This window comes from Vombatus ursinus, unplaced genomic scaffold (genome assembly GCF_900497805.2).
Source record: "Vombatus ursinus unplaced genomic scaffold, bare-nosed wombat genome assembly UNPS02011700.1, whole genome shotgun sequence".
Classification (NCBI taxonomy): Eukaryota; Metazoa; Chordata; class Mammalia; order Diprotodontia; family Vombatidae; genus Vombatus; species Vombatus ursinus.
In genome coordinates, this window is record NW_020951478.1 from 5,613,405 (window position 1) to 5,628,404 (window position 15,000).

A 15,000-nucleotide genomic window follows, 5' to 3' on the forward strand; every position below is an offset into this window, starting at 1 on the left:
TGAGATTGAGTTATTACAGTGGGCAGTGGTGTTGGGAACTGATTGTGTAGAGACTTCTTTACTGTTACAAGTACCAGAATAGATAATACTATCTTTGTAATTAGCTCGTCACTATAACTAAATAGCATACATTTGTGTGTCTGAAGAATTACAACCCTTTGCTGTAACACTTAAAGTGTCTGCATTTAATTTGGCTATATTTCCATTCTATTTCATGAGTAAATACTTTTCATAATGATCCTCTAAGATATGACATTATGCTTTGTGAAATTAATCTCTTTCTAGAGATGTCCAACCCATATGGAAATTGAGCATCTTCTAAATTACATGAATTAAAAGCTTTTCAGCCTATCCCCTAAAAAACCTAATAGTGCCATCAAATCACTGAGGAAACAGAAAAAGAATAACACCTGAACCTTATAGAGCTCCTTATCCATGGAGAAATATACTGTTTAATAAATAAATTCATGATAAGCTGTGTCTGTGACAGAACCCTGCATGTGAATTTTGGTAATTAATATGATTTGATGATGGTTGTCTAGTATAACCTCTTTTTTTGTCAAACAGAATATTATATATTATAATATAGTCTTAACTGAAGACCATAGAGTAAGGAGAGCATTACTAAAGCCAAGTGAGGACTAAGTGGTCTTGGTGGTTTGGAACAGATTTTTATCTTGGCTTTTTATGTCCTGAGCACAGGAACTGCTCCATGCTGGGCCCTTGTTAGGTTCTGCCTTGCCTTCATCCAATGAAAAGGGAAAGAATGAGGAAGAAGAGAGGTAGTTGGAAGAAAGGGAGATGAGGGGGAAATGATGAGGAAGATGAAAGTAAAAAAGAGAGAAAAAGAAGAAGAAAAGAGAGAAGATAGAGGAGTGATGGAATATGGAGAATAAGGGAGAAAGGCTGTAGTCTTGGCTAGAAGAGTGCTGGGCATAACAAGAGAGGAAGTTGCAAAAATTTATATGTTTCCATTCTATTTTACTCTTTATGTGTATTTTCCTCCCACTTTGCTACGACTGAGGTGTTGAATTTTTGGTTATTCTGACCACCAAACATTCAATTTATGTTTTTTTGATCAGATTGATTGAATTACCTGTCAGTATTATGTCACTGTGTTTGAAATTGTCAACTTTACATGTCTCTACATGAACTTATAGGAATTGTAATGAAGACCTGCACTGAAACTAGTAATATAGCTATTAAATTACAAGAATATAGATCAATTTCATTGTTCAAACTGTTACCTAATTCTGGGGTCATATGACATTTAAAAATTAAGAATTAACATTTTTAAGACACTATAATTAAAGTATACATTATAAGTTGGAAGACAAATTCTCTTTGCTATAACAAAGTACTATGTATTTAATTTGGCAAATGAAAGAAAATGAAAGTATCATTCTTGACTATGTGTCCATTGTATTTCATAAGTAAATATCTTTCATGATGATTTTTTAAGACAGAGATGGGGCCCATGGACTCCCAAAGGGCTCATGAATAGACTTTGGAGGTTTGTGAACTTGGATAGGAAAAAAATTACATTGTTATTTTTACCAACCTCTAGTCGATATTTAATCTTTCCTTACATGATGAGTGTAGGCAACCAACATTATTCTGAGAAGAGTTCATGGACTTCACCAGACCGCCAAAGGGGTCCATAATGGATAAAAGAAAGGTTAAGAACCCCAACTCTAAGATATGACATTATGCTTAGTGAAATCAAGTCAAAAACACAAGCATTTATTGAGCACCTACAATGTTCCTGGCATTTGTGCTAAGCACTGGGGATATATAGAAAGTAAAAAATATGAAAAGAGTACCTACCTTCAAGGAGCTTACATTCTAATGAGTCAAACAATGTAAATAAAAAGATATTCATAGAGTAGAAGAAAAGAACCTTAATATTCCATTTGTTTCTTGAAGCACTTAAAAATAATATTATTCTATAAAGCACTTGTCAGACAGAGTTAGATATTCTCAGAGGATCACTTTCTACAACCTGAGATTACTTGTTATGAAATTTATAGGTTCTCTATGAAGGAGGAGAGCCCATTTTAAAATATTTCATACAGGGCCATTTTTCTCCTAGCTTGACTCTGACTGGCTCTAAAATAATTATTTAAAAATTGATGTGGTAATTATTTCCTGGGTAAAATCACAAATTGCTTCATCCTTTTTAAGCATCCCCTCTCATAAGTGCCACCTTTAAAAGCCAGAAGCAAATTTATTATAGGACTTCAGCTTTGAAGGTAGCTATTTATAAGTCAGGCCTCCTTCTTCCTGCCAAACAAGTTGCAAAGATGTCCTTTATAGCCATCACTTATATTGCTATAAAAGTCTAGAGAAAGCTAATGCAAGTTGAAAAATGGTAAGCAGTTGTTTTAGTAAACAGTTGTTAATATAGTAGACATTTAATAGAAATGGTGATAAAATGTTAGCCTGAGTTCTGAGATGAAAATCCAGCACTCTGAACCTTAAAGATACAGGGGGACCTAATCCTAGTAGGTGCAGGTCAGTACAAGAACCCAGGTGGCCAAAGTTGAGAATAAGCAGGGCCAACCGCTCTTCCCAAAAGTACAGTATAAGATGGAGCCTGGTTTTGACACAAAACCTCAATTTGGAACTAAGGTTAGGGAAATGAGCAAAGTAGAAGAACATATGGAGCACTGTAAAGAATTATAATAGATCTAGAGATGCCCAAAAATCCAACCTAAGAAAATAACTCTGTATCAACCGTAAGCAGAGACTCAAAGAAAAAAAAATGAATTTTCTACAAGGACTACATAAATACCTAGAAGAAATGAAGAAAAAGATAAAAGTTTTGGAAGAATTGGAAAGAGAATAAACAGCTTAGAACAGAAAGTGGTAAATCTTATCCAAATAATGGATTTCTTGGAAATTAGAATAGACTAAATGGAAATCAGAACAAAATTTTAGAACAAAATTAAAAGATTGAAAATAGAAGAAAATGTAAGGTATCTGCTATTAAAATAACTAACCAGGAAAACAAGTCACAGAGATATAATTTAAGTTGAACTATCTGGAAATTATAATTTTAAAAAACTGGAGACTTTTCAGAAATTATAAAACTTTCTAGATATATTAGAATCGGAGGGCAGAATAAAAATGTAAAGAATTACCTGAAAATTACCTTCTAAAGGGAACCTTAAAAGTAAAAGTCCTAGGAATTTCATAGCCAAAATCCAGACTTTCCACCTTCCAGGAAAAAAAAAATACTGCAAGCATCCAGAAAGAAGTGTCCAAGCACCAAGGAATCACAGTCATGATCATGTAAGACCTGGCAGCTCCTACTATAAATGAAAGGAGACCTTAGAATACAATATTCCAAAAGGCAAAAAAATAAAAGTTGGAAGTGAATATCAACCCAAGGGCAAAAACCAGATATTCAATGGAATAGAGGACTCTTTTTGCTTACTGGGCAAATGGGGTTAAGTGAGTTGCCCAGGATCACATAGCTAGTAAGTGTTATATGTCTGAGGCAGGATTTGAACTCAGGTCCTCCTGACTCCAGGGCCAGTGTTTTATCCACTGTGCCACCTAGCTGCCCCAGAATAGAAGACTTTCAAGCATTTCAAGGCCACAGCTCAGTAGGAACTTAGAAATGCCAATATAAGAGTCAAAAGAGAGCTAGAGAGTTAAATTTATTGGAGCAATTGGAAATAGCTGTATGATGTTGAAGGGTTAAAATTTTAATAGGGAGAAAACTAACAAGTATTCATTCAGTTCCTTAATGTCTCCAAAACTGAAGGACTTACGTAAGAAAAACAGAGGACCTGGGCATGTATTGGTTCTGTTCTGAGGGTTTTAAGAGGAGAAAGAGAAGAGAAGATAAAATGAATACATTAATACAGAAAGGAAGAAGAGGGCACAGCTTGCTATTTCTCATAATTTCGCGTGTGAGAAGGAACATATACAAACATGGTGGAAGGGAGGGCCAATGCACATTAGAAGCTCACTTATCTGAACCCACCAAAGAAAGGTTGTGCATACACACAGAGAGAGACTTTGTTGTAGAACTACATTAAACTAAGCTGGGAAACAGATAGAGATAAAATGAGGAAAGACTAAGAGAAGGATAATACCAGGGAATTATTACAAGCAAAACAAAGTTCTTGATACTGAAGAGTGTATGAGAAGAAGGAAAAAAAACAAGGGAAAAAATGAAAGATAAGGTGGGGAAAGGCATCAATGGGAGGATGAATGGATGTATAAATTGTAGTGTATGAATTTAATGGAATATTATTGAACCATAAGAAACAGCAAAAATATTGATTTGAGAGAATCTTTGGAAATAGAAACTGATGCATAGTGAAGTAAGTAGAACCATTTATACAAAGTAAGGAGAACAATTTATACACTAACAATAACGTTGTAAAGAAAAATATCTTTGAAAGTCTTAAGAACTCTGATTAAAGCAATGACGAGTCAGGTTTCTATAGGACGCAGGATGAAAAATGTTATCCGCTTCCTAAAAGAGAGATGATGGAACACCAGCTGCAGAAGGAAACATACATTTTTAGATATGACTACTGTATGAATTTGTTTTGCTTGAACATACTTAGTTGTTACATGAATTTTTTTTCTCTTTTCAGTTGGGGAGAAGGTGTTGGAATAGAAAAAAATAGTAATGGCGATCGCATAAGAAAAGAAAATATAAAAGAGGAGGGCCATTGAAACATAAAAAGTATGCAGAGGAGTACAGAAAGTAGTGCAGAAAGAAGAACAGACAAGCGTGATAGTTTTGAAAGTAGCTTAAATTGATTATATACATTTTAAAAAGTAAACAATATAGAAAAGAAATTGACAGTTTTATATGCAATCCCTTATTATGTTCTACTTTGTATATGGAAATGCTCATTTTTTTTGTTGTCAAAATATTAAGTTCAGAATAGAGACTTTTAAAAAGAAAAAATAGGTATGTTTGCTGCCACTATATAAACTGAAGGTTGCAAGGCTAGCTCTATAGAGATTTCAGAGATTTTCTTCAGTAATTTACCTACAATTAAGATGTACTGTCACCAAGTGGATAGTGGTGACTTGTTGATGGCTTTTATGATGTCGGCAACTGGGCTTCCCATAGTGATAGTAAATTGAATTAGAGAGTAGCCAATTTTTGAACTCAACTTTTTTCTCTCTATAAAAATAAGCTCATCAATGCAGCAAAGCATTAACATTTATTTGATCAATACTCTATGAAAATAATTATACAATTCAAGCAAGATTTAAAGAAATACAGCCACATTGACATAATTAGGTACCTTTCCCAGTAATCCCTTATCTTCTCAAACCCTGCTTAATTCTAATCAAGTCTGGAGAATATGATTAGAACACATCTGTTTAATTCATGCAAATGTTAAATTTCAGATGAAAATTGAAGCCTCAAGTTACTTCAAAACACTGTTGGTTCTAGATGTATAGAACTGTCAAATTGGTAGCGAATTGTACATACTTTCCCCATTCTAGCAAACTAATAAAAGAAATCCTACTTTACTATCACTTATATCTCAGAATTGGCCTCAGTTTACATTTGAGCAAGAATAATTTTTCACATACTTATAATGTAAGTGAAAACTACTTTGAAAAACTGTAAAGTGCTTTGCATAGGGAAGTCATTCACTTTTATTATTTCCATTGTTGAAACATTTTAGAAAAAAATTAAATATATGTTCTTAGTATATAAATTGAATCTTATTTTTCACAGGGACATCTGGTCTCTCGGCTGTGTCTTATATGAGCTGTGCACATTAAGGCATCCCGTAAGTATCAGATTAACCTTAAACTACTGAAGATGTAAAAATGATATTAACTGTTGAAAGGAAAGAGTTGCAGTCTTTTTAACAACAACAACAATAATAACTCACGTTTGCATAGGAAGGAAGGAAATTAGCATTTACCAAGTGCTTATTATGCCAAGGCACTGAGCTAAGCATTGGCAATCCAAATACAAGCATGGTTTTGAAGTCCAGAAAGTCTCCTTCCTGAATGGACAAGAAAGAGGAGGAAGGCAAGCTGGACGAGACCCTTCCACAAAAAGGAAGCTCCACACAGAGCTCAGCAATGGGAGAAGGGGGTATGGGTCTTGCCGAGTGATGTTTCAGGGTGAACAGGTTGCAGGATGGAAGGCTGTTCCAGAGCAAAGAGGTCCCAGGCACTGAGTGATGTTAAAGGAGGAGCCAGCCATAGAAAAGGCCCAGGTGGTTTTGAAGTGTGGGGCCAGGCCTGGGGAGACAATGAAGGTTGGCTGGCCTGGGACCTTCCACAAAATGGAAGTGTCAGGAAGAACTTACCAATGGGATAAATGGGTGAGCACATTTCTATAATGTTTTAGGGTTTCCTCACAACATTCCTATGTGTTACATAGTGCAGGCAACATCCCCATTTTCCAGATGGCTCATGGTGGTAGATTTTGAGGTCGTAGCTGCAATGTTCTTAGTTGCCCAGGTTATAAAATAACATCAGTAAAGATGACTGAGACCAGAGCAGTAGGCAAAGCTGGTCCCTGATGTTTGTGACAGAGTGCATTGAGAGCAGAGTGGAAAGAGTCTGGCTGTTGCATCAGAGGACCTGGGTTCAAATCTTGCCTTTGATGTTTTCTACCTGTGTAATCTTGTCCAAGGCACTTAACTTCCCCAGGCCCCAGTTTCTTCAACAGCAAAATGTGGGGGCTGGGTTATATGGTCTCTGAGGTCCCTTTCAGTTTGAGATCTATGAAAGGGGTGGGAAGGAATAAGCATTTATATGTCACCTGCTGTGTGCCAGGTGCTATGCTAAACACTATTTAAAACCATCTCATTTGATTCTTCTAACATCCCTGGAACATGTGTTTTTATTATCACCATTTTACAGCCGAGGAAACAGAGAGCAAGGGACTTGCCCAGGGTCACACAGCTAGTAAGCATCTGAAATTTGAACTCAGATCTTTCTGATTCCAGACCTCAAGCTCTATGCATTGAACCACTTAGCTCCTTAAAATGCCAATTTTGAGTGTGAAGAAAATGGAAAAAATCTGGAAGCAGAGGTGATTAATTAACATAATTATGTGGAATTATTACTTATTAGTTATATGTCAGTGGGGTGTGAATCAGTCTGTGTGTCATGGGGGTAGGTTCTGATGTGGGTCTCTGGAAGATTCAGAAATGTGGAGAGGATGGCTTCTGAAATTATATGGAAAGTGCTATGTGGTACCATTGCTTTGAGTTCTGAGAATGAAGGTATGCTGGTTCTCAGTTCTGATCCCCACAGAACAATATAATCCTTTGCAGAAATGGTGATGACAAATCTCTGTCAGGTGGAAATATCCGATTGGAGTAGTTCTGGGCTCCCAGTCATCTCTGTGCAGGAAAAGAGAATGCCTGGTGGGTGAGACAGAGCTCAAGCATCATCCTATATCTGGAGATGTGTGTGTGTGTGTGTGTGTGTGTGTGTGTGTGTGTGTGTGTGTGTGTGTGTGGTGACTTTCTCAGTCTTACTGTTAATAGCTCAAGGATCTGAACCAGGTAGAGAGCTCTCGTACAAAATTAGAATATATTTGTTGTTGAAGGAAAAGCAGAGGATGGAGCAGGATGAAAACAAGAACATGTGGGAACCAGGTAGTAATCTGTTATATTCACAATTATTGTAGCCCCAGTTAAGGGTCTAATGCCATTAAGGTTACCACCACTTGAAACACAGGGAACCTGGAAAGGGTTCAGAGGAAATTCAATTCCACAAACTTGAATAAGTGCCTACTACGTGTAAAAAAGAAAATCAAACCATGCCCATCCTCCAAGAGCTTATTGGAGTGATACAGTATTTACAGAGATAAGCATAATACCTGGGAATTTGAGGAGAGAGAGTGAGGGTGGGGCTGGTGGGGAAGAGGATCAGGGAAGCTTTCAAAGAGATGATACCTAAGATGAGCCTTGAAGCAAGAAGATTTTGGAAGGTAGAGATGAGGATGGTGCGTATTAGAGGCATAGGAAGGTGGTTTGTGCAAAAGCATGGAGGGGAGAGTGTTGTCCAAAGTGTCTTCTAAATTTGTGTTTCCTTGATTATCATAATTAACTTTTTTTAACCAGACAATTAATCATTATGGGGAGCTGCCTCTACCAATGTGGGTCAGCTCAATATATTGTCTCAGAGAGATTTACCTGGAGTACACAGTTCAAGTGATTTGCCAAGGGTCATATGACCAGTAGGTTCCAGAGGCAACACTTGAATCTAAGACATGCTGACTCCAAGGTCGGTTCTGTGGCCACTATGCCACAGTGCCTTTCACATAACTGACTCACGCTCAGAATTCTTCCGATTATCCTTTGAATTCTACTTGACTTTATCACCAGTTTGATTGATTAAAGTGTAATCTGCATTCCCTGCAGCGCTTTGGACATTCTTTCTTTAGCTAGAACCTCGTATTTCCCCTCCTTGACCTCCAGCTCAGCCACCATAAGGGTCCTTTAAACAAAACTACTTAATTATTGGTTTCCTCTCCTCCGCAAGGGAAAGTATGAGCACAGCAGATATGAGTTTAAAGAGATGGCAGCAAAAGTTCCAACTATTCCATAGTAGTTTAAGAGGTGATATATAATATTGATTATAAAGTAATGATACTGAATTTTCGTGGTTTTGGTGTGTTTGTAACTTATTAATCAGTATCAATAATTTAGAATAATGTTATGTATTTATGTGCATATTAAAGGAAAGTAAGAGTTAGACAGTGGATCAAATATATCACTTCCAAGAATAGCTTGACTATTTGGCTAGAAATATTAAGTTCTATAATGTCAGATGTGAACATTTTCAAATGTAAAAAAAAAAAAATCTCCTTAGGCCTCAGTTTTCCCATCAATAAAATGAAGAGGTTGTACTAGCAGGGGTGGGGAACCTGTGGGCTCAAGGCTGCAGGTTCCCCACCCCTGAACTAAAGGATGTCTAAGTTCCCTTCCAGTTTAAAGATCTATAACTGTCTATGGCTTCTATATAGAAATCTGCCCACCTGCAGATGGGCATTCCTATTAGCAAATGGTTACACTGACCTTGCCCATAATGGAGGACTACCATTTAGGAATATTAATTTTGCCTTGAAGTAAACAGAATAAACAAATCCTTTTTCAAATGGGAACTAGTCTGCTTGCTCTTTTTAGCTGTTCAAAGTCATCAAAGCCACTTTGACAAATCCAAAATATCTCGAAAGGACCTTATAATGAGCTCATTACTTAGTGATTTTGCTTGCATTATAATATCCCTCTATTAAAGTATATTAATACTCCAGCTGATTTTGATTACTTCTGAGTCTCTGGACTCAGGCAAGGTCAACAGCAGCACCTAACATCGAATGGACAATGTTTTCATTTACCATTATGAGGCAAAAATGTCCGTTATTTTTGTGTGCTACCTGATACCAATTGAAGGCAGTGTGGGTAGTGGAAAGAATGCTGAATTTGGAATCAGAAGACTTGGGTTCAAATCCCAACTCCGCATTTACTTACATGTGTGAATGTAAGCAAATCATTTCATGTCTCTGGCCCTCAGTTTCTTCATTTGTAAAATTAGGATGTTAGATTAGATGGCCTTTAGAAGTCCCTTCCAGTTCCAAATCTATGACTAGGTGATCCATATAGCAATACCTATTATTAGTGGAAATGATGGACAGCTGACTTTATGCTGGTATGACATGCCTTCCCCCTGGGTCCTCTCGGTCCCAGTACATTACTTAAGCTGTTGTTGTTGGTCCTTCGTTTTTGAAGAGGACCAATGACACTACAGTGATGTCCTGACTGGCCTGTGAATTGGATTTAAGTGAGGCGGAGTTGCACAAAGTGTCAGCCTCACTGTCTCTTCCCAAGTTATCAAAGTCCAGTGGTAAGATAAAAGTCAAGATGACTGGCGATGGCTGGGGATGTGGGGGATGACCTTGGCATTTTCAATGCCTGACCAAGCTCTTAGCCCTGGCCACAGCGCCTGCTTCCGCTGCCTTCGTGACCGTTGGAACCCATTGTTCTCATCCACTCACTCTGTTGGGGAAGGCCTTCACGTGCTTGGGGTAGACATCCCCCTAGCTCACTGGCAAGTTTGAGGTCTTAAGCTAATGTGATACTTTTGAAATTCTGCACAATGTATTTAACAGAATCTGTTGCCTGACTGATAAATTCATGACATAAATTATATCATAAGGTAGGGATTCTAAAGAGTTTCTGGTTAAGCTTCAAGGGCTCTGTGAACTCGGGAGAAAAATCATCTTTATTTTCCTTAACCTTTAACTGAAATTTAGCGCTTTCTTCAATTATTTTAAAACATGATTCTGAGAAGAGGTCCATAGACTTCACCAGGCTGCCAAAGGGGTCCATGACATACACATGAAAAGTTAAGAAACCTGGTCTAAGAAATTACTGTGGGGCAAGAGAAAATAGGAGAATGTGTATATTGTACAGTGGCATTGTTTTTATTTTAAATATGAAATTACTGGAGTTAGAACTGACAGAATTTCAGCATATAACCTTCATCATGACCCTAGAGGAAGAGATGTTTCTATAGAGCTAATGCTTCCTAATGACAGTATTCTATCAGCTAACTGTCATGGTTTGAGTTTATTGGCAGTATTTTTAACAGAAGCAAAAAAAATTCCTCCACTTCCTGATACATGTATTTCAATACTCCAAGCACTAATGGTTTCATTGGTGTCAATACCCCCAGATTTGAAGATCCCAGCCTTTCTATGCCTTCACTAGACAATGGTAATAATAATTTGGGGCAAGTTAGGTGACTCAGTTGACAGAGCATTGGAATTAGGAAGACTCATCTTCCTGAGTTTAAATCTGGCCTCAAACACAAGCTGTGTGACCCTAGATAAGTTGCTTAAACCTAGATAAGTGTCCTCATCTGTAAAATGATCTAAAGAAGGAAATGGCAAACTACTCCAGTATCTGCCAAGAAAACCTCAAATGGGTCAATGAAGAATCAGACACAACTGAAAAATGACTGAACAATGTAATAATAATGATAATATATATAAATAAATGTATAATAATACAAACACCCTAATAATATATGATACTATATAAACCTACATTGATAATATACAAATGTATAATAACGTAAAGATAATAATGATGATATAGATAGCAAGTATTTATGTATGATTTAAGGTTTGCAAAGTATTTATAAATATGATCTCATTTTATTCTCACAGTGACCCTGGGAGGTAGGTACTGTTATTATTATTTTACAGATGAGGAAACTGAGGCAAACAGAGTCTTGCTTTGCCCAGGATCATACAGCTAGTAAATGCCTAAGGCCAAATTTGAACTCAAGTCTTCCTGATTCCAAGTCCAGCACTCTATCCAATGTGCTACCTAGCTCCCAACGTTCTTGACCTTATTTTTGCCAAAAAGAAAAATTTTTTAAAAATTCGTTGCTTGGTAGCCAACCTGGTATTGAGCCTCTGACTTTAATTAGACCAGTTTCTAGATGGCAGACATACAGTCTAGTGGCCATGTAAGAAGCCCATGTATCTTCAGAGGACCTGTCATAGTTTGTGTTCTGCAGGTTCAGTTTCAGATTCCCATGATCACTGAACCAACACTAGGTGCTACCATAAGACACCATAATGTAATATTTTAGCATGATATCAATGATTAATAATACTGATTTTGATTTGTTTCATAGATTTCCATGGTCAAAGAATTTGTTGCTTAGTGGTTAAACTTTCTGATTTTCTTTATAGTTAGCTAAGCTGGTCCTCAACAGATAATAATAATTATTATTCTTAGCACTTATGTGGTGATTTAAGGTGTGCAAAGTACTTTATGTACATCATATCATTTGCTCTTCACAACAGTCCTGTGAGGTTAGGGGTTATTATTACCCTTATTTTGAAGAGAAAAAAACTGAAGCAAATAGAGGTTAAGTGACTTGCCTAGGGTCATTGTTGTTGTTCAGTCATGTCTGACTCTTTGTGACCCCATGGACCATAGCATGCCAGGCCCTTCTATCCTCCATTATCTCTTGAAGTCTGTCCAAGCTCATGTTCATTGTTTCTATGACACTATCTATCCATGTCATCCTCTGCTGTCCCCTTTTCCTTTTGCCTTCAATCTTTCCCAACACCAGGGTCTTTTCCAGTGAGCCCCATTTTCTCATTATGTGACCATAGTGTTTAAGCTGCTGTATTTGACCTTCTGCTGAATAGCCTGAATTAATTTCTGTAAGTATTCATTAGTTTGATCTTTTTGCTGTCTCAGAGACTCTCAAAAGTCTTCTTCAGCACCACAATTAGAAAGTGTCAATTCTGTAACTCTCAGCTTTCCTTAGAATCCAACTGTCATAGCTGTACATTGCTACTGGAAAAACCATAGCTTTGACTATATGGATCTTTGTCAGTAAGGTGATGTCTCTGCTTTTTAGTCTGCTGTCCATATTTGCCATAGCTTTCCTTCCAAGGAGCAAGCATCTTTTAATTTCATGGCTGCAGTTGCCATCTGCAGTGATCTTTGAGCCCAAGAATATAAAATCTGACCCTGCTTCCATTTTCTTCTCCCTCTATTTGTCAGGAAGTGATGGGACCAGTTGCCAAGAGTTTAATATTTCTGATGCTAAACTTCAAACCAGTTTTACACTCTTCTCTTTTACCCTCATCAAGAGACTTCGTAATTCCTCTTCACTCTGGCCAGGGTCACATAGCCAGTAAATATCTTGAGCCTGGATTTGAACTCAACCTTCCTGACTCTATCCACTATGCCACCTAGCTGCTCCAGATTATTAGGCACTGTCACTAGATAGTTCTTGAAGCCTTTCTATCTTGGCAAAACCTTCAATCACTTGTGCTCTCGTGGCATAACCTTTGAAGACCTAAGGCTCTTTCTGCACTAATCCATACTGGTAGACATCCACTGTTGACATCACAGCTCCATTGAAATATCTAAATCATATAGTGTTAATAATAGAGTAATTAGTAATTATATATACATAGTAATTGCATATAGCTATATAATAATGTAGTTATTAGTAAAGAATGATATAGTAATATCTATATGTAGCTAGGGGAAATTTCTTATGCAATATCATTTATTCCCTGACATTGTAGTTTGAAGGTACCAACTTACAACAGCTGGTGCTCAAGATTTGTCAAGCACGTTTTGACCCCATCTCTCCAAAGTTTTCTTCTGACCTACAGACTCTAGTAACTCAGCTTTTTAAAATACCTCCTCGAAATCGGCCGTCAATTAATTCCATCTTGAAAAAGCCCTTCTTGGAGAAGCTCATTGCCAAATATTTGTCTCCTGCGGTGAGTTTCTTGGTCAGGATCTTTGGGTTTTCACCAATGTTTTGAGAAACTGAGATAATCACACATTATGGGTTTTATTTTTAGGTAATACAAGAGGAATTCAGTCATACACTAATACACAGAAAGAGACCAGCAGCAGCCCAGCCTGTAACTAATCTGGCCAAAGGTAAGAGTTTTTTAGTCACACTTACCAAAAAACATTTATTAAGGGTTTTCTGTAGATGTTATTGTGCTAAATGGTACAAAATAAGTTAAAGTGTACTGTTCCTATATTTATGGAGCTTAATGAAATAACTCACATTAATATAGCACTTTAAGCTTGGGTACTTTGCTGCTTCAATGACATGTCATGACCTGGCCTCTTCCTACCTTTCCAGTCTTCTTACACCTTCCTTCCCCCAACATACTTTGCAATCCAGCAACACTGGCCTCCATACTATTTCTCACAAAAGATGCTCCATCTACTGACTCTCTGTATCTTTTCTGGCCGTTCCCCTATGCACAAAATGTTCTCCCTCCTCACCTCCATCTCCTATCTTTCCTGGCTTCCTTCACATCTCAGCTAAAATCCTACAGTCTTCAAGAAGCCTTTCCTGGTCCTCTTTAGTCTTAGTACCTTCCCTCAGCGTCCACCTCCAATGTATTCTGTATGTATCTTGTTCAATGTAGTTGTTTGTGTGTTATCTCCCCTAATAAATTGTGAGATCCTTCAGAGCAGGAACTGGGGTTTTTTCCCTTTCTTTGTATCCTCAGCACTTAGCACTGTTCCTGGCACATAGTAGGTGATTAATAAATGCTTATTGATGTGACGCTTTGAGGTACTAGATAGTACAAGAATTATTACACCCATTGACGAATGATGAAATTGAGGCTCGGAGAGTTTTGAGTGACTTGTGGGCCAGGGCCATACAATTGTAATCTTTGTGTCAGAGACTCCCTCATAAAGGGTTTTAGCTTTAGAACCTGAAGGGGACTTTGAGGTCACCTAGTCCAACTCTGTCATTTTGAACATGAGGAAACCGAGGCCCAGAGAAGTTAAATGACTTGTCCAAGGTCACATGCTGGTTAGTAGCAGAGTCAGGATTTGAATCCAGGTCTTCTGACTCCCATGCTAACACTCTTTCTACTGTACAGTGTTATCTGTCACATATTTTTGATGATTTTCTCATTCTCTTAGTTTTAGCTCCCCATAGGAAACATAGGGGAATTGTATAGTATACGTGGTACTTTGTGGCATACCAAGACCAAATTCCAACTTGTAATTAGGCAATTTATGCTATTATGTATTATTATCTCATTGGCTCATTTTACCCACACCCAGAGTTTCCTTTGGGATACTTGGAATATAATTAGTGTCTAGGTCTCTTCCTGTGGTTAAAGGGCATGGAATTCCTATGCAAGCACTCAGGCTAACAATATCAAGTACAAGACAGCCTTAATTTAATCTCTTAGAAAAATGCAAAATAACATAACTCAGAGACATCTATAACAGTCAAGACATTCTCTTTCTCTCTGGTCAGTCTTACTTTCCACAGAGGAAAATACTGAGACCTCTAATCTCATATGGGCCATTTTAAGGGTTTGGAACCCTCTGGGAAATAAACTTGGGATGGATAAAGAGGGAAACCCCTTTCCACTGAACCTGCACTATCCAAATAACTGATGGTAATTGTGGAAGGAAAAGTCAGTTTTGTTGCTCTGCATTATGGCTCAGT

The 15,000-nt window shown here is 37.4% G+C and overlaps 1 protein-coding gene across 1 annotated transcript in view; it reads left to right on the plus strand.

Annotated features, from left to right (window-relative positions):
• NEK5 (NIMA related kinase 5) overlaps positions 1-15,000 on the plus strand; it is a 75,860-nt gene that overhangs the window by 27,431 nt on the left and 33,429 nt on the right. Inside the window, exons 8-10 of the mRNA XM_027856913.1 lie at positions 5,726-5,780; positions 13,085-13,285; positions 13,370-13,451. Of these exons, the coding sequence (XP_027712714.1) occupies positions 5,726-5,780; positions 13,085-13,285; positions 13,370-13,451 (338 nt within the window). The remainder of the gene's footprint in view (positions 1-5,725; positions 5,781-13,084; positions 13,286-13,369; positions 13,452-15,000) is intronic.